The sequence below is a fragment of the Megalops cyprinoides genome, chromosome 9 (genome assembly GCF_013368585.1).
Source record: "Megalops cyprinoides isolate fMegCyp1 chromosome 9, fMegCyp1.pri, whole genome shotgun sequence".
In the NCBI taxonomy this organism is placed as follows: domain Eukaryota; kingdom Metazoa; phylum Chordata; class Actinopteri; order Elopiformes; family Megalopidae; genus Megalops; species Megalops cyprinoides.
The window spans coordinates 33,031,258-33,053,231 of record NC_050591.1 but is presented as its reverse complement, the minus strand read 5'-3'; the positions used below and the strand labels follow the sequence as shown (position 1 = coordinate 33,053,231).

Below are 21,974 nucleotides of genomic sequence, written 5' to 3'. Positions count from 1 at the left end.
GCCGTTGTAAATTCCCAGGATCAGAATTAGGACTTCTGTACAAGAGCAAGTGCATCACCTGTCATTCAAAACTGTAGTTTGACAGCATTCCCTCCGTACATGCCAGGTAGTTTTAACAGAGATCTCCATGTGACACTCAGGTAGTAAACCAATCACACAGGGAATTCAAGAGAGTGATAGGAGAGGGTACAGGTCATATAACAATGTCTCAAGGAAGTTCCCATGTAATTGTCGATGTGACTAAAGCAGCTTGTTGACCTTCCAGTGAATTCGTTTCACTGGTGTCAACATCGTTAAATATGATCTCAACACTCAGGAGAGGTTGCGTTGACACACACACACGCACACCCAAAAAAAAAAAAACCCTCAAATGATTATCCACACATCAGCCAGGCCTTCCTGTAAGCCTGCCAGAGCGGTCTAAATATCCCCCCCGAGCCACTTCCTAGATTTAGTGTGCATTTCACAGAAGTCCCCCGGCCTTCCCTCGGCCCGTGCGTGGGCACGGCCTCCACTCCGCCTGAGGTACCGGGGCTCCGTGCAGCTGCTTGGGGCTCACTTCACACCCCGGCGCAGGTGTCTTTTGATGGAGAGCTTGGCTCGGCGGTCAGCTTTAGACCGGCAGCCAGTGGACACTGATTGAGGGTCCCAGCTGCGGATCTCAGAAGAACAAACGCCGTCGGCTCCTCTGGAAAGGCCGGATCGGAGCGCAACTGGTTGAGCAGCCAAAATATTTGGGGGGGTGGCTGGCGGTGGATGGCGGGCGGGGCGGAGGGGGATTATTTTATTCAATACAATTCCTCATTCATGCTCACTGGCCGGAGATCTCCGCAGGCCGTGAGGACATGGACATGTGTTGCTCTCACAGTTCAGCGTATCATTTTTGAAAGATTTTTTTTTTCTAGAATGTGCCTGAAAATGGCAATATCCATGTAGTGCACATGTGTTGATTGAATTGGGCAGCAGGGTAGCATAGTGGGTAATGAGCAGGGCTTGTAACTGAAAGCTTGGTGGTTCAATTCCCCACTGGGACACTGCTGTTTTATCCTTGGGCAAGGTACCTGGCCCCCAATTTGCCTCCGTAAACATCCAGCTATATAAATGGATAACATCAAAAAAAACTGTAACCTGTGGAAGTTACTCTGGATAAGAGTGTCTGCTAAGTGATAATAATGTAATGTAATGTAATCTGAAGGGTATTAAAAGATATCGTATCAACTACTTAAGGACGGCTCTTCTCCGTGTGTGCACTGATACATCTCCCTGAACAAGAAAAGCCTTCATGATACCAGCAGATGAAAAGAGCTTTTAGACCTACTGGGCAAACAGGAAGAAGGATGAGGCCTTTTTTTCTGCCTTTGAGCATTTTAATGAAGGGAGCCTTCAACTGTGGGTACACAGGAATTCAAGGATCAAGCCTCCTCTTCTTCATTATTTCTTATTTCTTTCTACTTAACATTAACAAGTGACCTCAGGGGAACTGTTTGGCGCTGCGGTTTCTTCTGCTGTTGAAATGGAGACTTCGTTTTTTTTTTTTTACTTCCCAGGTTTGCACTCAGCCCTCTCAAAAACAAACATGTCATCAGATTAACTAAGCGGCTGCCGCTGGTTGTGGTCCCGGCTGTTTCCAAAGTGAGTTAACCATAATGCACTGCAGCCACTTTCAGTCATTCATCCAAGTCTGAAGTCTCTTGATTCTTCAATCTTGGCCATTGAAGGTCGTCTATAAAAATAAAATTTGAGCCTAACAAAATTCAGTTGCTGTTTTTTCTGGTTTTGGCAGCCAAAATAATGTGTATGTAGGCAGTGTCAGTTCAACAGCTGAGACATATGAAAAATGAAGACATCATTTACTGAAAAATATAAACCAGTTAAAAACAGTTGCTCTTGGACTTGTGGCCCTTGCTGCAGTCAAAGTGTGTGTGTGTATGTGTGGTGTGCACGCGTGTGTGTGTTTGTGTTTCAGAAAGAAATGGAAGAAAAATTGCATTGTAGTCTAAACCTACATGTTACCACTCAACTGCAACATAATATATTTTGTTCCGTGAAATGCCAAGCTTTTCTTGAAGCCTTTAATTTGTATCTTGTAAAAGAAGATTAATACAGCAGCTGTTTGCATTGCGTGCAAGGGCAGTCAACTGCCTGTGTCACAAGACTGTAGTCATGTGGAACCAGTGCACCATTGGAGGGGACCGCTCCAACTCTCATGTGGTCTACAGACCCAATCAATCACTGACTGACCAGGTCAATGGAGAGCTTGGCACTCACTGGACAAGCTGAGAAATGCTGGCTTTTTAAACTATAACGTAAAGGATGGGGCTATTCTGGAATATTTTTAACTGCCATAACTGTGGGAGTTCACCCCTTAGATAAATGAAACAGGTAGCCACAATGTGCATGCCCTGTGCAGATTCATTTGAATGTTGAGTGATTGTTTTTGGGGGAAGGTGAAAGCCAGGGACCACTGCTATTGGGTCGGCGGTGAGCCTGTGGTTAGTTGTGTTACATGTGTTCCACAGTTACCTGTAATTCTGTGTCTTTACCAGGTGTAAGGACATTACTGGGGTGTTTTTGTTTCTATTAATTGCCTAATCACCAAATTACCTGTAGAGTGAAGTGCTCATTTACTTTACACCAGCTGTAACCACACTTTCAGCACTGCCTCCATTCCTTTAGTAAATGTATCCTTTTCTGAACAATCTAGTCTTAGTTATATTGCACAAGTGTACTTTTGGTAGGGCTTAAATATGCTCACACTCACTGGTCTGGGAGTGTTGTTAGCCTGGTTTGACAGTGTTGGTCATTCAGCTTGAATGGATACGTTTATGTTCTGTTGTGCTGGAAGTCACTCTGGATAAGAGCATCTGCTAAATGCATGTAATGTAATACATGGATTCATGGGTCTGCTGCAATCCATCCCCACAAGCCTCAGTTTCCCCAAATGTACATATTTCACTACCTCTCCTTTACCTTTTGTGGTGCAAACAAAGATCAGAACATGGTCTTCTAATTTCAGTATGCCATGTGTATTGATTTGACCGTCACTTAAGAAGGTAGCTGTGAGTATATCTATTGTTTTGGTTTGGGGACAAAGGAGTTAAGTTTTGGGAATTCTAAAATAATTTATTTGGAAAATCACCAGATTTGGTTCACTAGCTGGCCAAAAATAAGACTTTTTGTTTACAAAGGGTCATATGAGTTAATAACGGGGGTCAATAACAAGAGTGGCAACAGAAGCTCCTTTATTAAATAACTTCATCAAAAATATACACCCTTAGAATGATGTCAGAACACTATTAGCATCAGAATTCCAAAGTTACCTGATAGGACCCTGTCTATACTCTAGCCCCCCACACCCCATTTACCCCCCCCCCCCCCCCACCACCACCACCACCACAGCATCCACTCACCTATAATATAAGAATAATTCTTCTGCCACAAAATGATTTTTTTATTATTCATGAGTACACCCCTGAACCAATAAGAGGAGTGTCCTATTCCTTGTGGCATTCTGCTGAAATCCATGTGTCTCTGTATCCCTGTCTGTAGTGCCCATTCCCTCTTATGCGGCTGTCTTCTTGACGGATTCTCTGTCCCTGTGTCCCTGTCTACAGTCCCACCCGCTGTCCCTGTGCAACACCAGCGAGGATGACCTGCAGGACAGCTTCTTCATCAGCATCGTGAAGCTGGAGAGCCCGGAGCACAAGGTGCACCGGTGCCTGCCGCTGCTGGAGAAGGTAAGACTGACCCCCTCAGGGAGACCCCCCCCCCCACCCCTCGCTCACATGCCGTACCTGAATGCTGCATGTTTTACAGCAGGGGGTTCCCAGCCCAGGAGCAGCATACATTACATTATATTGTATTACATTGCATTACATTACATTACATTACATTACATTACAATACATTGCATTACATTACATTACAATACATCACAGTACATTACATTACATTACATTACATGCATTTAGCAGACATTCCTATCCAGAGCAACTTAGATGGTTTACAGTTTGTTTGTTTTTTTACAATGTTATCCATTTATACAGCTGGATATTTACTGAGGCAATTGTGAGTTAAGTGCCTTGCCCAAGGGTACAACAGCAGTGACCCAGCAGGGGACCAGCAACCTTTCAGTTATGAGTCCTGCTCCTTACCACTATGCTATACTGCCGCCCCCAAAGAGATGTTAAAAAAGAAACAAATATTCAAAAACCAGAAAACCTTGAGTGATCCTGATATTCTACAGCCTTGTTCATGCTCCCCATCGGAGCCAAACTATTCATAGCTGGAGCTGCACATGTATTTCTGGCACCTTTCATAAAACAGCCAACACTAACAGCGTATTCCTGTGATGTAGAGTATGCACAGGGCGTGTGTGCTTGGTATGGTTACGGATGAAGCCAGAGTAGGTTTCTGGCATGGAGGAGAGTAATGCGGGCCCAACTGTCAGGGCAGATGCCAGCCCAGTGTCCGACAGTTGCTGCTCCTTCTCAGGTTCCAGTGCCAGCGAGGCATTCTCTCGCATTCTTTAGCATTGCAGGACAAAGGTCAGCAGGAGAAGAAAGGCAGGGTACTGCTGGTGTACGGACAGGAGTTATGAAAACACATAGGGCAAAAAGATTCTTATTTCATTTCATCCACAATTTAATGGAAGCAAATATATATTGTTGTCTTGTTATTGCTGTTGATATTATTATTATTATTATTATTATTAGTAGTAGTAGTAGTAGTAGTAGTAATAGTAGTCGTAGTAGTAGTAGCACTAGTAGTAGTGGTTGCACTTGTAGGTGTAGTAGTAGTACGTCGGTCATAACAGGTGTTGCTGATAGGGTGGATGGCTTATTCTCTTAATTTTATTCCCCAAACACTTTGATCTTTAAATCAACTATTAAATTTAATGCTTTAATAATGCTATACTAAAATAAGTTAAGAACTCTTAATAATGGATGTTTGTGGAAACACACTGCCCAGTAGCACGAAGTATATGACGTTGTTTTATCAATGTTGAGGGTGTTCATTGAAATCAAGTGATAATATAAGTGATAATTTTCCAGTTTTCCACCTTTCATAAATCTCTGAAGACATGAAATGAAATGAGGCTGAGAAGCTATCACAGGAATGAATGGACATGCCCAGGAAAAGCCAAGGATCAGTGACCATTTATGTTTTTTTGTATATGGAAATGTATTATTTTGGTCATCTGGTTAGGCTTTATTTTGCTAGAGGTAGAGGGAACATTAAAAACTGCTTAGTGTCTGTTGGAAATGATGATGGAATGACATGTTTATTATTTTTACAGAGGGACATGCTGATAGGTCAGGAACTGCTCTGTAGTCCTAATCTGTTAAGGCAGAGTAGGGCACAGTGCTTTGACAGAGTGTGTGTGTGTGTGTGTGTGTGTGTGTGTGTGTGTGTGTATGTGTGTGTGTGTATGTGTGTGTGTGTGTGTGCGCGCGCGCACGCGTGCGCCTGTGTGTGTGTGTGTGTTTCGATGTGCCTGTGTGTGTGTGTGTGTGTGTGTGTGTGTGCGCGTGTGTATGTGCATGTGTTTCGATGTGTATGTGTGTGAGCAAGCATATGACCGCATGACCGTTTGTGTTCATGCGTGCGTGCTGGTGTGTGCGTATATCATTGGCATACCTAGGACATTGTTCACTGGGTCAGAGGAAGTTTTGGAAGAAGGGAAATCCTCAGAAAGATAAGTTCGCCTAATTGATGTTATTTTTGTTCTTTTCCCTCTGATAAGTTGAGGTTGACACTCAGGAAACTTTGCTCATGGTCATGTTTTTGTGAAAGGACGCAGGGCTGGGCTGGGGGTTGTTATCATTCACTACCAACACAGATTTCTCCTGTACAGCAGCTCACTGAATATTCCGTTATGAGTCAGGGGTTGTCCCTTCAAAGAAATTAATGAGAATAGTTTCTGGGCATTGATCTGTAGGTAAGTTTATTTATTTAATATTGTGACCCTACCTCCTAAACACTGAAGAACAAAACATATATCTGTAAAAGCATTCATCATCCCTGTCACACCATGTACAATCTGTTGAGTGTGCAGGGAACTTTCTTAAGTCTTTGCTGGGTAGAGAGTGAGCTATCAGGAAGTAGATGTGGACAGCTATCTTGCACAATACATGTTCCTGTAGTATGGACTTGTTGTCAATCTAGAGCTAAATAACAAAAATTTGCTTAACTTTGATGGAACCTAAATTGTAATATTGGAACTGACATGTAGTGAAACTGACTGGTACTAACTGACAGGTGAAGAGCAAGAGATCAGAGAGATCTTCTGGCAAAATCCAAAGCGATCAGTTAGAGGAGACCCAGAATCTCCTAAGTAAACACTCAGGAAAAGTAAGAAAATTAGTGTCATTAAATGTTTAGGGACAGTGGTTGGCATGAAGTTGCCATGGAAGAGAAAACAAAGATTGCTGTTATGCTGGAAAGGTCAAAGACAAATATTAGTTCTAAGAAAATGAAATTGTGTCACTATAAATAAACCTATGGTCAGTGGGACAGTGAAGTTGGAGGGGGGGGGGGGGGGGGGGGGGGGGCTTCTCCCAGTTACAGCATTTATTAAATTTTCATTCCCGGAATGCAACTCAGCAAAATGGGGGGGTGGGGTGGGGGGAGACCCTGAGGTTTATCCGTCTCTCAGATATTCAATCGCTTTCCAGTTTTAGGAAGAGAGGAAATCGGCTGGAATGTGGTCTGATTAGAGGCTGAGTCTGCTTCTTTCTCCCTCTAACGGATCGCGCCGTCACTCTGATCTTTACGACCCCAAGAGGCCGTTTTTATCTGAGCTCGCCGAAACCCCCGTGGCGCTGTTTTAACTGTCACGCGTTTTTAAAAATGAGCTAGAGCCTCTGTGGGCCTGGCGTGCTGGAACAGAGAGGCTTCGCCGCCAGTGGGGCTTAGGTGTAAATCTCCCCACCTATCATCAGTGCGTTTGTCACTACTGCTGCCCATATCTGCACCTCACAGGTTCCTGTTCTGTGCGGTGCCGGTCTGAAACACGGCCCTGAATGTGAAATAAATCAGCTCGCTCAGAAAGTATTCCCGTGTCAGCCTGGCTTCCCACTCTTCAGATCAGGGCGACAGGGTTAAAGGTCAACGGTGTAGTTTTGCAATGCCTTTTTTTTTTTTTTTCCTAAAGCGCGGTCGTCAAATGAAAGACGACGTCTGCCAAGTCCATCTCTCTCCGTCAGGGACGCCACCACAACAGAAACCGAGAACCCCTTCTCTAAAGAACGTTCCTGTTATCACAGGAGTGCCAGAACTGCATTGAGCTCACATGTTTGGAACAAATGTGGGTTTGTGGAAAGCGCAGGAAAGTTTCTGTACAAACAGTGGAATGCTTAAAAGATTTTATTTATTTATTTATTTTTTTTACAGAAACCCATTTTATCTTTGTTTCATGCCTTCAAAGAATACGTCTTGGAATGCAAACTGCTGGCATCTCAAGGCAGCACTTACCATTATCACTGTACATCTTTTATTCATCCCATCAAAGGGAACCCGGGGTCTCAGTTTTCTCGGCCCTGTTGTCTGCGTTCGGGAACAATGGCCTGAGAAAATGTGTCTCTGAATGCGGAGTGCCAACCCCATGCCCAGGGGATGCCACTATCAAATAACTCTTTCAGCATGACTATGAAAATACTTGTCCAAAACCCCACATCTAGAAAGGCTTTCCACAATTTCTGTAAGACAACGCCACCACTGCAGCTCAGGGTTGTGCCCAGAGGTGGTGGGGTAACAGGCCAGAAAAACCATCTTTTAACAGCGGTGCCCTTGCAGGGTGTGGCAGTGTAGCATAGTGGTAAGGAGCAGGGCTCCTTGCTGGTTCGGATCCCCACAGGGGCCCTTCTGCTGTATCCTTGGGCAAGGTGCTTATCCTAAAGTGGCCTTAGTAAATACTCAGCTGTATAAATCGATAACATGTAAAAACTGCAAGTTGCTCTGGATGAGAACATCTGATAAATGACAATAATGTATGTAAGAATGTGTGTTGAGGCTGAACTGAGAAAAAGGGTTTTCTAGCAGCCCAGGTATGGCCAAGGTGGGGAGCAGAGTCCCAGATCCGCTGCATGGCGCCCGGGAACGCGTGTCCGCTCATGGAGAAATTGTTGTCCTTTTCTCAGCTACTGCAGTCACCCGGCATAAAAAGCGTGCTACGTTTCATTACCTCATCTCTCTCAACAATGCGCTGGTTGTCATCTGTCCGATCTCTGTACAATGAACCTCTCCCTGGTGAAACGAGCATGCACATTCTACGCACACGCTATAGGCGGCTCTCCTCTGGGGGAAAGAGAAATTGAGAGAGAGAGAGAGAGAGAGAGAGAGAGAGAGAGAGAGAGAGAGAGAGGGTCACTGGCCGGAGTGCAACCAAGCATCAAACGCGTGCGGAGAGCCACACTTTATTTACGCTGGTGAAGGCCAGCACCCACTGTTGCCAGTTTGCGTGTTTATATGAGGTTAGAGCTATGCCTCGTGAGTTTACCCTTGTGTCGGCCGGCGTAAACATGATGGTAATGCCATACGCTTTCCGCCGGGTTGTTGCGAGGTCAAGGAGCTAAGCTGACGCCAGTGGATGGAAAGCTTAATAGAACTGCTGTTTTCTCCCCCTCACTCTGTCTGTCTCTCCCCTTTCTCTCTCTACTCCAAAGACTCAATTCAATAACTTTAAGCATTAAAAGAAAAAACACACACACACACACACACACACATGTCTGTTAGATTGCTGTCTTTGTAGCAGGCATGTGGAGCTTTTCTGGAACCCCAGTGTACAAACAGAGTGAGATTTAAGCTATCTTTAAAGAGATTAACTCAGATGTTCCCACTAAAAAAACGATGTTTCTTTTTCCCTGAGGCAAATTCTCCTGTGGTGCTCAATGCAAAGACGGCCGTGGTATTTCCTTTGCTTGGTTAACGCTCAGCATCACAGGGATGAAAACAAACAATCAGAGTGGTTGGACCCCCTTTTGATTATTTTCCTTCCTTGGTTTTTTTCCGTGTGGCGGGGCTGGTATCTGAACCGCTGTTAGTGCTGAGTGATGCACCGCTGCGCGGCATACCTGCAGCACTTCTTTTCACTGAGGTGGCCGCCATCCCATAATAGTAGCCCTGGAAACTGTTTAACAGATTTCACAGCTTCTTAATATAGGCTAGTCTTAAAGTGTCTTGCCCTTTTTTACTGCATGCTCTCCCAGACTGGCTCTGTGTTAGACCCTGTTAGATGGGGGTATCAAAGGAGACTGTCAAAGGCTGAGTTCAAGGAGAGAGTCCTCCACGGATGTCTTCTCGATCCTATTCCGCCACTTGTGTTGTGCAACAATGGCAGCCAGTCTTACAAATGACCTATAATAAGAGCAAACGGCTTATCATAAAACAGTCCTGTTGATTATCTGCCTAGCACCGCATAGACCTGATTTGCTCATGTGAACCTGCAATCTAATTTATTTAAAACTAATTTATTCATAGCCAGCGTAGCTAGGTAATTTGAGAACGAGGACATTGGTACACTTTGGGTGGAAGGTACACAGGGCACTTTTTACTGCTCTCTTGTGTAAGAAAAAAACCCCTTGGATCACTGAGTCCAGGACATTTTGATATGTTTTCCCTCATTCCCTCTGAAATGGTGGTCTCAGAGGCTCACCAGTTTATGGATTTGTTCTCATACCAGTTACAGCAGCATCCTCTGTGTGGCCTTAGAGGGCCTTAGTAGTTTGAACCACCAACTGAAAAACACATATGCAATTTAACCTGGATCAAATGTTACTTAGAGATAATAATTATCTAATAGCATTTATAATAATATGCAACATTCCGCTGACTGCATTGACTATTCTGTGCTTTGCAATATAGACCATGTCTTTATTGCAGATTTTTAAATAGAAGAGCTATGTAAGTTAACAGAAAACATTATCAGGAGGCAGGTGCATACCCTTTAAAGTAAGAGAGTTTTAGTTTTTGAAAATGCCTGACTGTTTTTTACATATTGCGAGTATTATTTTTTCAAAATGTATCAATTTTTTTCAATCAGTTTTTTCAATGTATGTCATTTAAATCAATTCTCATTGATTTAAATGGCATATTTTTAAATATTAAAATATTAAAATATTATAAATATTAAAATATTAACCAAACCCATTTGAAATCTGTTGCAACATGAAACACTGCCGGAAATTTAGCATGGCTTCTGCCGAGTACTGTTACCGTGGAGATTGAGGCTTCATCAACCCCAAAATGGATGGAGCTGTGGCAGTCACATGCTGTAAGTGACAGGCTGATGTGAATGAACCATAATGTTTTGCTGTTGAGAGCAAAGCTGTTTTTTGATTGGTTGCCCACGACTCATTGATTGACAGCAGACGGAACCTTGCTGTCCCATCCCCGTGAAGCGGCAGGAGTCCCACAGATGCGCTGCCGGTAACCGTATGAGAGCTGCACACAGAGAGCAGGAGTTTCGCTCACTCGCTCTGACCTCAGTCTGACCTGAGGCGGGAATCCCTCTGAAACCTGGCCTCAGAGCTGCGGTGCATATCCGCTGGGGCACTGAATCTCCCTGCAGGGCGGGGCCGGATGGCAGGCAGAGGAAGACCATGCTGGGGAAACAAACAGGCTGTACCACTGACCCCTCCCAACGGAGGAGGGACCCCAGGTAGTGCATACTCCGAGAGCAAAAATAAGCTTTCCAGCTGACTCTGTCTTCCTGCCTTCTCCCAGACCCCATCTTGAGTCCACTCACTGTTGTGTTCTTCAAGAACTGAAAAGTAACAAGAGGGACTGGCCTCATGCCTCTGGGCGCAGTACATATGGATCGGCAGGTTTTGTTTTCATATAATGTATTTATTCTTTGACCATTTGTATTTTTACCACTTGTTACCCGCAATCTAAAATTTAGGTAAGATTTCACGTTTCAGTATTTTTACGGAACCTGAAATGTGTGCAAAAGGCGGGCAGGAACATTATTTGATTCTAGCCCCATGTCAAAACATTGATAGCTGTGTCACCATTCTTTCTTATCTCAAACAGGCCAGACTTTGAAGAAACTGTTGTCAGCGGTTTGGATGCAGACACCCAACTACCAGCTGTAATACCACAGCATATCATCTCTTGTGCTCTGACTAGCTCTCATGTTGTTCATGTCGAACATTCAGTGTGCAAGATCATGGGACATAAATGTGACTGAAATAGGATGCCCTCTTGTATCCATGGTATCAGGCCCCTTTGTCTACCCATTTACCCTCACTGTTGACAGCCTTCCAGTGTTTCTCTTGATTTTTTTTTATCATAATCCTCTCAAATATCCAATCATAATAGCACTGTTATAACGACAGGTAAAAGCAACCACATTGCTTTTGTGCCTATATACACAAAGAGGAAATTAGGTGTTTGGAAAATGTGGCATTTATACTGTATACATTTTTACTGTAATTATTCAAACCAAACTGCCTTAGGTAAACAGCAGTGTTCCTGTGCTGTTGGATACTGGAAGCTGAAGCCGTGTAGAAGCTTCTATTATTAGGATGTGTCTCCACCTAGTGGTGACATAGTGGTGATTTCCCATGCACATTCGTTGTATCAGGGCTACCGTTCTGTATTATACGATGAGTGTCCGGTGTTCACATGCCACGTGCGTTGTCCAATGCATTAATAAGATGAGCAGATTTGATTCGGAGGTTGTGTGTTGAGTGTAACCAGAACTGCTTTCTGTAGAGAGCGTGAACAGCGTGTCTCCACTGAAGGGCTGACAGAGCCAGAAGCAGGTAATCCAGCTCTGTCTGTGATTGCAGGCGTTCTGTGCTGGTGTTAACGTGCTCTCCTCCTCGGGTCTCTCCTTTCTGGCTTTGTGATTGGCAGCAGTCTGACCCGGTCTGTCTTCGTCTCTTTGTCTCCTCAGGCTCGGCTGGCACTGGACAGAGGGGCTCAGGCGGTCATCTTCGATGTCACTGATGATGTCACTGCGGCACTTGAGGTGAGGGGAACGGCTGTCCTCAGCAAGCGAGAGGGAAATGAAGACCCTCAGAAAGATCAGGCTGTGTGTGTTCCTGATTGCTTGTGTAAAACTGACAACTGACTGTCTGCTCTTTCTCTCTCGTGTGTGTTTGTGTGTGTGTGTGTGTGTGTGTGTATGCATGATGTGTGTGTGTGTGTGTGTGTGTGTGTGTGTGTGTGTGTGTGTGTGCAGCTCCAGGGCTCAGATTTCCTGCCCCGCCCGGTGGTTTTGGTCCAGAACAGGAATGCTGAGGTGCTCATGAGCCTAGTGAACAGGAACGAGGACTCCATGGTCCGCATCGAGGTCATGATGGACCAGCCGCTGTGGGTAGGTCCCCTGCCCGATACCACAGGACAGCAGAACTTGCTCATCAGCCAAAACTCTCAAAACTCACAAAACAAGACATTAAGTACTGAACATTTCATTTTTACCAGTCCATCATTGGTATACTGCTCAATACATTTCACTGTCACAGTTCTTGAATGATCTGATAATCTTGATTCCATTTTTGGTAATTCCAGATCTGTGCTTTTCTTGTCTGTAGCCTGCCCAGTTTGCATTAACAGAGATAAATGTACACACTGCTACAGAAAATGGGAATAATTTTGTGAAGATCAGATGATGTCATGACAGTCCTTTCTAGTGAAATTACTGAAGTGTTTATGCGCTCGTAAGAAAACGCCTGCTTCTCCAGAGGGGTCTGGCAGGCCTGGGCCCACTTAAAGCTCCACATAGCCCCACCAAGCAATACAACCCCTATCAACAGTTTCTGGCTATGCCCATAGCACTGAAGGTGCTCAGTATGTAGTGCTTTATGTAGTGCTTATAACACACTGATAAGGCGATGAGCTGTGTCCAAGAGAGTCCAAGTGCAGAGATGACTCAGAACACCGCAGGCTCGGTTCAAAGAAAATAAAGTTTCCTTTACTGTAGGCTTGAGAGAAAAACAAAAGGCTCAGTACAAGGCACGCTAAGCATGGGAACTCAGGACTGACCACAAAAGTGGACGAAGGGCAGGGTTTAAATAACAGAAACACAGGTGCAACCAGTAATTAACACACGTGGAAGACATTAACAAAATAAGACATAGAACACAGGAAGTTACGGGGCCATCTGGTGGTCATCATGGGAAACAGCAGACAAATCCCTGACACTGTGCCTTCCCCTGCAGCCGCACTATGACCTGGGCATCCTGCTCACCGTGGTCCTCGCCGTCCTGGCCGTCGCCGTCATCTTTGCCGTCCACTTTCGACACAAATCCAAAAGGAACTGGGTGAGACCGCACTGTCCTTCACCTCCCAAACCCTCATATTGCTCCAGGGATCTTCTGCTGATTGTAGCTTGCCTGTTGTGAAGGTCCTAGGTCCGTAAAAATTTGGATATCATGTAGGTTTTTGGTGTGAAATTTTAGAAAATGTTCCAAGGAATCTGATCCAGCACGTTATCTTCAGCGAACTGGTTTTGCTTTTATTAAAAATATGCCTCAGTTAATATCCAGCTATATATACGGAAAACTGTAAAAAAAAAATTGTAACCTATGTAAGTCGCTTTGGATACTAACGTCTCCAAAATGACAGTAATGTAATGTAATGTCCCTGATGCTTGGGAGGAAGCTGATGGTAGAGGACCATAAACCTCCTCTCTGACCTCCTCTCTCTCCTTCTCTCTCTCTCCCGCCTGCAGGACTCCTTCCACCAGCAGACCATGCGGGCCATCGGCCGCCTGGAGACCCGCAGGTACAGCTCCCAGGTGTGCCCCGGGACCCGCGGGCAGAGAGGAGAGGCGTGGGCAGGCAGCAGCTCTGGCTCCGGCCCAGTCTGTGCCATCTGCCTGGAGGACTTCCTGGACGGACAGGTGGGCGTGGCCAGATGGCAGCTTAATGCAGCGGAGCACTCGGGCCTGGACGCAATCAACATCCTGAGTGACAACTAACAAATAAACATTTTTTCCTCACAACTGTTTAATGTTGTGCTGTGCTGTGGTGACAACATTTTAAAAACGTGTTTGTATTGAAAACAGTTACCCTTGTATTTATCTGTAAGTCAAAATTAAGGCTGTTGATTGCACCCAGGCCTTTGTGTGAATGGTGCTTCTTGTGACAGGGCCACAGGGTGGTCTGGGTGGTGTGGGGCAGCTCTGTGTGTTGATCAGGCAGGACGTTGGAATGTAGGCAGCTGAAATGCGGACATGATGGCGCTGATGAGTGTGTTACGGTTGTGTTAAGAGTGTGCATGTGTCCGTCATGAATTACCTTAAAACCTGTGACTGTGTGTGTGTGCCTGTGTGCATGTGTGCATGTGCTTGTGTTTGTGTGTGTGTGGCTGTCTGTCTGTCTGTCTGTCTGTTTGTCTGTCTATGCATCATGCCTGACTGTGGTGTCTCTGTGCCCCAGGACCTGAGGATCGTTTCGTGTGCTCATGAGTTCCACAAGGAGTGTGTGGATCCCTGGCTGCTGCAGCACCGCACCTGCCCTCTCTGCATGCACAACATCATGGGTAATGTGCTCTGCCCCAGAGGCTGCTGGGAAATTCCTCTCTCAGCACATTATAGCATCTGTGTCTGGATGTAGAATAGAATGGTGTCTGTCTAACTTGATCACCTGAATCACTACCACCTAAAGCAATTTCTTACGTCTGAAACTCTGTTTTCCATCCACTCTGTGTGTCTGCCAGCTAGCTTATACCTTGTCTGGCCAACTATTGAAACTTGTTCATACAGCACTTCTAAAATTATGACTCCATGTATGGCTTTCGCTTGTGTTGTACTCTTGTAAGTTGCTTTGGATAAAAGCGTCTGCCAAATGAATACATTTAGAGGTAAATACTCGTCCTCACAATTTGGTTTCTTCCCTCAGGAAAAGAGATGTCCACCCATCAGACACCCTTCAGCAGACGTCAGCAGAACCCACGCAGCAGCCTGGGGGTCCTGCATACCCACTCCAGCCCTGGACACCATCCTTTCCAGCAGTACCCTCTCGCTTTCCCCATTCGCTCCCAGTATCCTCCCCTGGGGCTCTATAACAGCTCCCTGCTGGGTCCCCAGGCAGCGCGCTGCTTTCCCAGCAGGCCATTGGGCTCAGGACGAGCCTACTGCAGCTGCCTCCTCATTGAAGCTCCGCCCCCTCAGTCTCGCCAGGCTAACGGCAGCTTCCGGACTAGCGGGCTCCAGTACCTCCACTTCTCCAGCCCCGGGTGCCGCTCTGGCTGCCCTGGTCTCCGTGGCGCATGTCCCGCCCGCTCCCAGACCCCCCTGCCCCACATGGGGGGGGCACACGGCAGCTGCTCAGGGGGCAGCTACAGCACGGAGCGCAGCGGCTACCTGGCGGATGGGCCGGCCAGCGACTCCAGCTCGGGGCCCTGCCACGGCTCGTCCAGCGACTCTGCCCTCAACTGCACAGACGTCAGCCTGCAGGGGGCGCCGGGGAGCCTGTCCGCCTCCCGGAGCTCCCTCAGCAGCGAATATGACCCCTGGGTATACTCCGGGGTGGGGGCAGCGCAAGGGGGTGGCGGCCAGGATGAAGGTGCAGGGCCCGAATCGCCGGTCAGCCACCAGCCAGAGGAGCAGGGGTTCAGACACATCCACTACCACCACCACCAGCACCACCACCACCACGACCGCAGCCAGGGGCCTGACCGGGGCTCAGACGGGGAGCAGGGTGGAGTCCAAGGCCCTGGTACAGACAAGGACCAACAGAAGGGGGTCTGGTTCCCAAAACCAGACCCCACAGACAGGCTGCCCCACAGGACCGAGGAGGCAGAGCATGAACTGACAGATGCTCCCATTGGTTCTCTCTACCAGGCTCCACCTCCCCAACAGGCTCCTCCCCCTTGCTGCCACTACCACAGCCCCACCCACCACCAAAGGAGGAAAAAGAGCAGCTTCACGCTGGACCACACAGCCGTGTGCCAACTCCAGGGCCCGGACATACAGGACTGCTGCGTGTGTATTCACTGCGGTCAGGGGACAGGCTGCTGCTCCCAGCTGGACTTCCCCCCCAGACTGCCCCTGTCCTTCATTTTGGACTCGGGACACTCAGGCAAGTGGCCCTGTCACAGGGGTCAAATGATCCAGCAGCTCCAAGAGGCTCAGTCAGAACCACAGCTGCAGGGGTCAGAGTTCACCTCCCCCCAGGAATGGCCACAGTGTAGGGGCCACAGGTCTGGGACAGAGCTCACCACGGACATTTGCCTATACTGCCAAATAAAATACAACAATCAGGGTGGGTACTGTGAGATTTATCTGTCTGTGGATACCTGCATTCTGCTGCTAATGGTCAATACATATTTCAAAGAAAATACATACTGTACTGAACTGTAAGCTTGCAGTGACAGCATTATCAGAATTGGATCAGACGATCAGAATTAGAAGTTTAAAATCAGTTGTTTTGATATACCTAAAAAGGGTACTTGTTTGAGGATTAGGGAATTAATACAAGAAAATATTAATAACCATCACTAAATTCACTTTTTTGTGAAAAGTGTTGCAGGGATACCAACAGAACAGCCACATGGCCAAAATGTGCAGTTAGCTTGACAGCGGGTATCATTTTAAAAAAGCCATAAAGTATATCAGCCATCGTAATGCAGTATCTATGCTTTGTTCTGTGTGTGAAGCACCTTCTACTTTTTCTTCACAGGATCAGAAGAGGAGTTCAGCATGGAACCTCACAGCATGTCTCCATGTTCCACTGCTACAGGAAGCTGCAATGAACAGTCATAGCCACAAACTTTCAAAAGAGCCCGTTATATGGTGCCAGGCCATAATTACAGCTGTGACATGTTCTTCAGCTTCACAGATCCCCTCCAGATGAGGTTGCTGTAAAGTGGCCCCATAATTGAAAGCCATAGGTATCAACTGCATGGGATTTGTGTATCAATTACCAAGCCATATCTACATGCTCCAAACCTTCTGCAACTAGCCAGCCATTTGGAAGAATAAGTGCCTCAAAATAACATGAATATTAAGTCATTTGTTAGCTGGGGATTGCTACTTGAATTAATAAATGCTGACTTGCCTAGCCAACAATTTTAATCGTTCAGTCTGGGTACATTATGGAAATTTGTTTTTGTTTAAATATTTAAGTCCTCTAAAGTTTGAAACAAAAGGAAATACTATAATAGCAAGCTCTAATATGGCCACACTAAATGATCATGCTAGAAAATTCAAGCAAAGAGCCCCTCAGGTTCAAATCTGTGTGTTTCATGCCTTATAATGTCTGGAAGAAGCCTAGCCTAAAGGATCATTCAGGAATCTTTATGTTGAGAATCTGGGATGTTACTGGTTCTTTCATCTTGGTGCACTGATTGTCATTATATCAGCATGTATATTTTTGTATTCGCCTTACTGATGTGTTCAGTGTTTAGTAGTTGTTTATGTCTTTGTAAGAAAGTAGAAATCACAGGATACTGTTCACATATAATGAGAATAAGTGTTTCTTCAGGTAACCGATATGTAGTCCAGCAGTCACAGAATGCTTTAAGTGTTCAGACACAGAGGCGTGCATGAGATGGTGTTAATGAGTGTTAGATATGAGCTGGTTCATTCAGTCACAGGGAGCTTATTATTTTATTACCATTTTTATACCTTGTACATAGATTTTTTTATGACTATGGAAATACATTGACTTAAAATATATTTCACATCTTTGACAAGCTACTTCATGTAGCCCAAGTTTACAGTTTCAGAATGGTGAATATGTAGCTAAAAAAGCCAAGATGGCGTCTGCCCCTGTGTGTGAGTATTGCCTGAGCTCGACAACACCAAGAGGTGTATTTTCACTCCACAGGTTTCACATCACTGCCTGCATCTGTTTCTCCGCACTGTGAATTTGTGTGAATGCCGTGCACGTGTCTTGTGATGTTTATACGCCGTCTTGTTTGAAGGATCAGAAAACTGTTCTCACAATGTCATAATGCACACTTACAATGTAACCAGAAAGTTGCACGCCAGTCTCCTTACGACTTTGTGAAAAATGTTTTTTAATGAAACACAAATTTACATTTTCATTGTGTTACATCATATCAGCAAAATGGCAGCACCATATCAGGGCTGAAAACACCATTGTTGTGAATAAATAAACAGTACAGACTTCTGTCTCAATGCCAAATAACACTGTGAAGCATATTTTAGTATATATAGAACTGGTGTAAATTATATTCAAGTTTATTTGGCTGGGACATGATGCCATTTTTTTTTCAAGTCACATAGGTACGGTATGTTTAAATTCCAGTTGCTAAAAAGTAGCATTTTATTAATTTTATGAGAGTAGCAAATAACCATGTTTGTGAATAATTTTTTCCTTTTCCAATTTTTGTTTACTTGTTCATTTGTATTGCTTTTTCTCCATCTTTTTTGTCTCAGAATTTTCACACTAACGAATCTGAAAAATGAAAAGCAAAGACCAAGAGCTGTGTTTTTCAGCCTTTTTTTAGTCTAACCTGGCTTCTCCACTATTTTCCATTTTATGAGGTGCCTGGGGGTTTTGCAAAGCTCAATATAATTGTGACTTTGAGCAGATTAAATTACAAATGGACTCTAAACAGCAATGAGCATCCCAGCTGTGAGCGAACTGGACATCTCTGTACTGAAGGCCATACATTAGAATTTCAGAAACACAAACTGCATTTAAATATTTAGATTCAGTAAACAATTGAAGGACTAGGCAACCAGAAGTTTCATAACCTTAGACATGAATGAAGCATGTAGTTAAAAGCTTTTTTTGCACATACTTCCTCTGGTTTTCTTGCACTATACAAGGTGCACCAAACAAATATCAAAGCCTGAATAAACTGGAATCTGAAAAATGCTAAAACAGGACAGATGCTACATTTACATTAGCTTAACAGCACAACTTACTTAGCACATGTTTTTGTTTTTTTTTTTACATATTATCTATTTATACAACTGGGTATTTATGGAAACAATTTGAGTTAAGCACCTTCCCCAAGGCCACAAGAGCAGTGGCCCACCTGGGTATTTTACCAGCAAGCTCTGGGTCATGAGCCCTGCTTATCACAACGACACTCTACTGTTGCATATAACAATGGACCATGATGCTCATGTGCTCTGCTCCTTACCACAAATCCAAATGCTTGATGTCTGTAGAAGAGGAGAACTAAAAAAAGACTCTCAGATATGATACCTGTCAAAACAGCATATTGTGTACTTGTATAATTCTTCAAATTCAAAACAATACCAGTCTTGGATACGATTTGGTTTTCAGGTAGCAAGCTATAATTAAGTAGGTCCACTTAAGGGCATAATATCCTTGAGAATATGTCAGAGATGTTCTTAAACTGGGCTGTGTTCAGGAGTAGTCAAACATGTTGTGTACAGAAGAGAGAGGATGGATAGCAAAATATTATTTTTGAATATAAAGGACTGTTGTGATATGGCCATATGTCATTGATGTATTTATTTACTTGCAGTATTTATCCATATTACCGAACTGGTAAAAATGTTTTACTCTGTACAAAAGAATACTTTCATCATAAGTGAAAGTATTACAGATGTAGCTGCAACATCCTGACTTTATTATTTTGTCCTCTGTGTATAAATAAGTTATTATGATATAATATCTCAAGCTGTCTTTTACCATATAAAGATGTATTCTTCTCTTCCTTCTTGTGCTTATTATTACTGTTATTAATTATCACTTGGCATTTGTGAATATTTGTTCTCTTTGCTCCAAGTACATTCATACTAGTTTTATAGTATTTAAGAAGTTAGGTTATATCAGTCAAAAGAGAAAGAACAGGTGTGGACCATACACTGATGAGCCAAAACATTATGACCACTCACAGGTGAACCAAATAACATTGATCATCCCCAAACAAGGGCATATGTCAAGGTCCAAGTAGGTTAGATGGTAAGCGAACAACCAGTTCTCGAAGTCAATGTTTTGGTTGCAGGAGAAATGGGCTGGAGTAGAGACCTGAGCGACTTTGACAAGCGCAAAATTGTTATGACCAGACAACTGGGTCAGAGCATCTCTGAAACGGCAAGGCTTGTGGGGTGCTCCCAGTCAGTGGTGAGTACCTAACGACCACTGACCAAGGAGGGACAAACCACAAACTGGTGACAGGGTGTTGGACGCTCAAGGCTCATCGATGCGCGAGGGCACTGAAGGCTATCCTGTCTGGTCCGAACCGATAAAAGGTCTACTGTGGCACAAGTCACAGAAAATTTTAATGATGGTTAGGGATGTGTCACAACACACAGTGCATCGCACCCTGCTGCGTATTGGGCTGCATAGCGGCAGACTGGTCAGAGTGCCCATGATGACCCCTGTCCACCGTCAAAAGCGCCTACAATGGGCACGCGAGCGTCGGAACTGGACCTTGGAGCAGTGGAAGAAGGTCGTCTCGTCCGATGATTCCCGTTTTCTTTTAGATCATGCGGATGGCGGTGTACGTGTATGCTGTTTACCTGGGGAACTGATGACACAGGATGCACTGTGGGAAGACGACAAGCCGGTGGAGGGAGTGTGATGCTCTGGGCAATATTCTGCTAGGAAACCCTGGGTCTGGCCATTCATGTGGACATCAATTTGACACATGCCACCTACCTAAACACCGTTGCAGACCAGGTACGCCGCTTCACGGCAATGGTATTCCGTGATGGCAGTGGCCTCTTTCAGCAGGATAATGCGCCCTGCCACACTGCACACATTGTTCAGGAATGGTTTGAGTAACATGGTAAAGTGTTCAAGGTGTTGCCCTGGCTTCCAAATTCTCCAGATCTCAATTTGATTGAGCATCTGTGGGATGTGCTGGACCGACAAGTCCGATCCATGGCGGCTCCACCTCACAATTTACAGGACTTGAAGAATCTGCTGCTAATGTTTTGGTGCCAGATACCACAGGACACCTTCAGGGGTCTTGTAGAGTCCATGCCTCGGCAGGTCGGCGCTGTTTTGGCGGACCAACAGCATATTAGGCAGGTGGTCAGAATGTTTTGGCTCATCAGTGTATACATTGCCATATAGTGGCTATTTCTATAAATTCATCATTTACATTGACTATCTTCATATTCCATATTGTTCTCTGAAATTAAAACTACACTCTGTGTGGCGTTTGTGCTTGGCAGTTGAGCCGAGTTTTATCAGAAGTTTGGAAAGTGACCACTTTCTAAAGATATGTAAAAACAGTGCATGGGCTGGACATTTAATCAATGTGGTTTTAAATTATGCTGATGGCAATGTTTTAATATAAAATGAACTTTGAATAAATAATTTTACCACACTGTTTGTACATATTATTTCTACCAATTAACCATGTTTGCCATCACCATTGCATGGCACAAACTAATGCCGAAGCAATTAAGATGTTGTGTATGTTTAACTGGATGGTTATATTATGTACTCCTATTTCATACTGCCACCCCACCCCTGACATCTACAGGATTAGCATGATAGCCCAAGAGAGGCCTGCCTAGCGTTACTATTCGAGACCGTCTTGGAAACTTGGAAAAGTCTTAGACTCAGAAACGGACCCCCTCGGGAATGGGGTAATTTTATCGCGTGTGGAGGTGATTCACGAATACTTTTTTCCAGGTGAGTAACGGCATAGCAGAGCAGTGTTCTTTAAACTAAAATCATCACTGAAAGAGAGTTTTTCCACAATATGGCATTAAAACCGTTTTGCTCAAAACCCATTGTGAAAAGATAATTCAGCGGTTGAAGGTGAACCCATGGTTTGAGCAAGACATAAGGGATGCTGATGCAGGACCAGTTTTGCTCTTCAAACTATAATGGTTACGCTTACAACTGTGGCTCGGGAGTCTGTTCCTGAATCAGCGCTAACTGGCTACCTCTGCTGCGCGCTGTATAGTAGAATGCTCTGTACTATAACTGGGCGTGTTGGCGAATCTTTTGATGTTATTGGTCCAAATTCTTTAGATTCTATTGGTCCAGTATGTCAGCCTTTCTCTTTCAGATTGGATGTTATATGCTTGGTAATCGCTATTGAATGCGGAA

The 21,974-nt window shown here is 44.8% G+C and overlaps 1 protein-coding gene across 1 annotated transcript in view; it reads left to right on the top strand.

The window, feature by feature from the left end:
* Nucleotides 1-16,707, top strand: part of LOC118783823 (E3 ubiquitin-protein ligase RNF43-like) — a 38,332-nt gene extending 21,625 nt beyond the window's left edge. Inside the window, exons 2-9 of the mRNA XM_036537780.1 lie at nt 3,615-3,737; nt 11,903-11,977; nt 12,191-12,325; nt 13,170-13,271; nt 13,682-13,852; nt 14,391-14,493; nt 14,853-16,155; nt 16,635-16,707. Of these exons, the coding sequence (XP_036393673.1) occupies nt 3,615-3,737; nt 11,903-11,977; nt 12,191-12,325; nt 13,170-13,271; nt 13,682-13,852; nt 14,391-14,493; nt 14,853-16,155; nt 16,635-16,707 (2,085 nt within the window). The remainder of the gene's footprint in view (nt 1-3,614; nt 3,738-11,902; nt 11,978-12,190; nt 12,326-13,169; nt 13,272-13,681; nt 13,853-14,390; nt 14,494-14,852; nt 16,156-16,634) is intronic.
* Nucleotides 16,708-21,974: the final 5,267 nt, after the last annotated feature.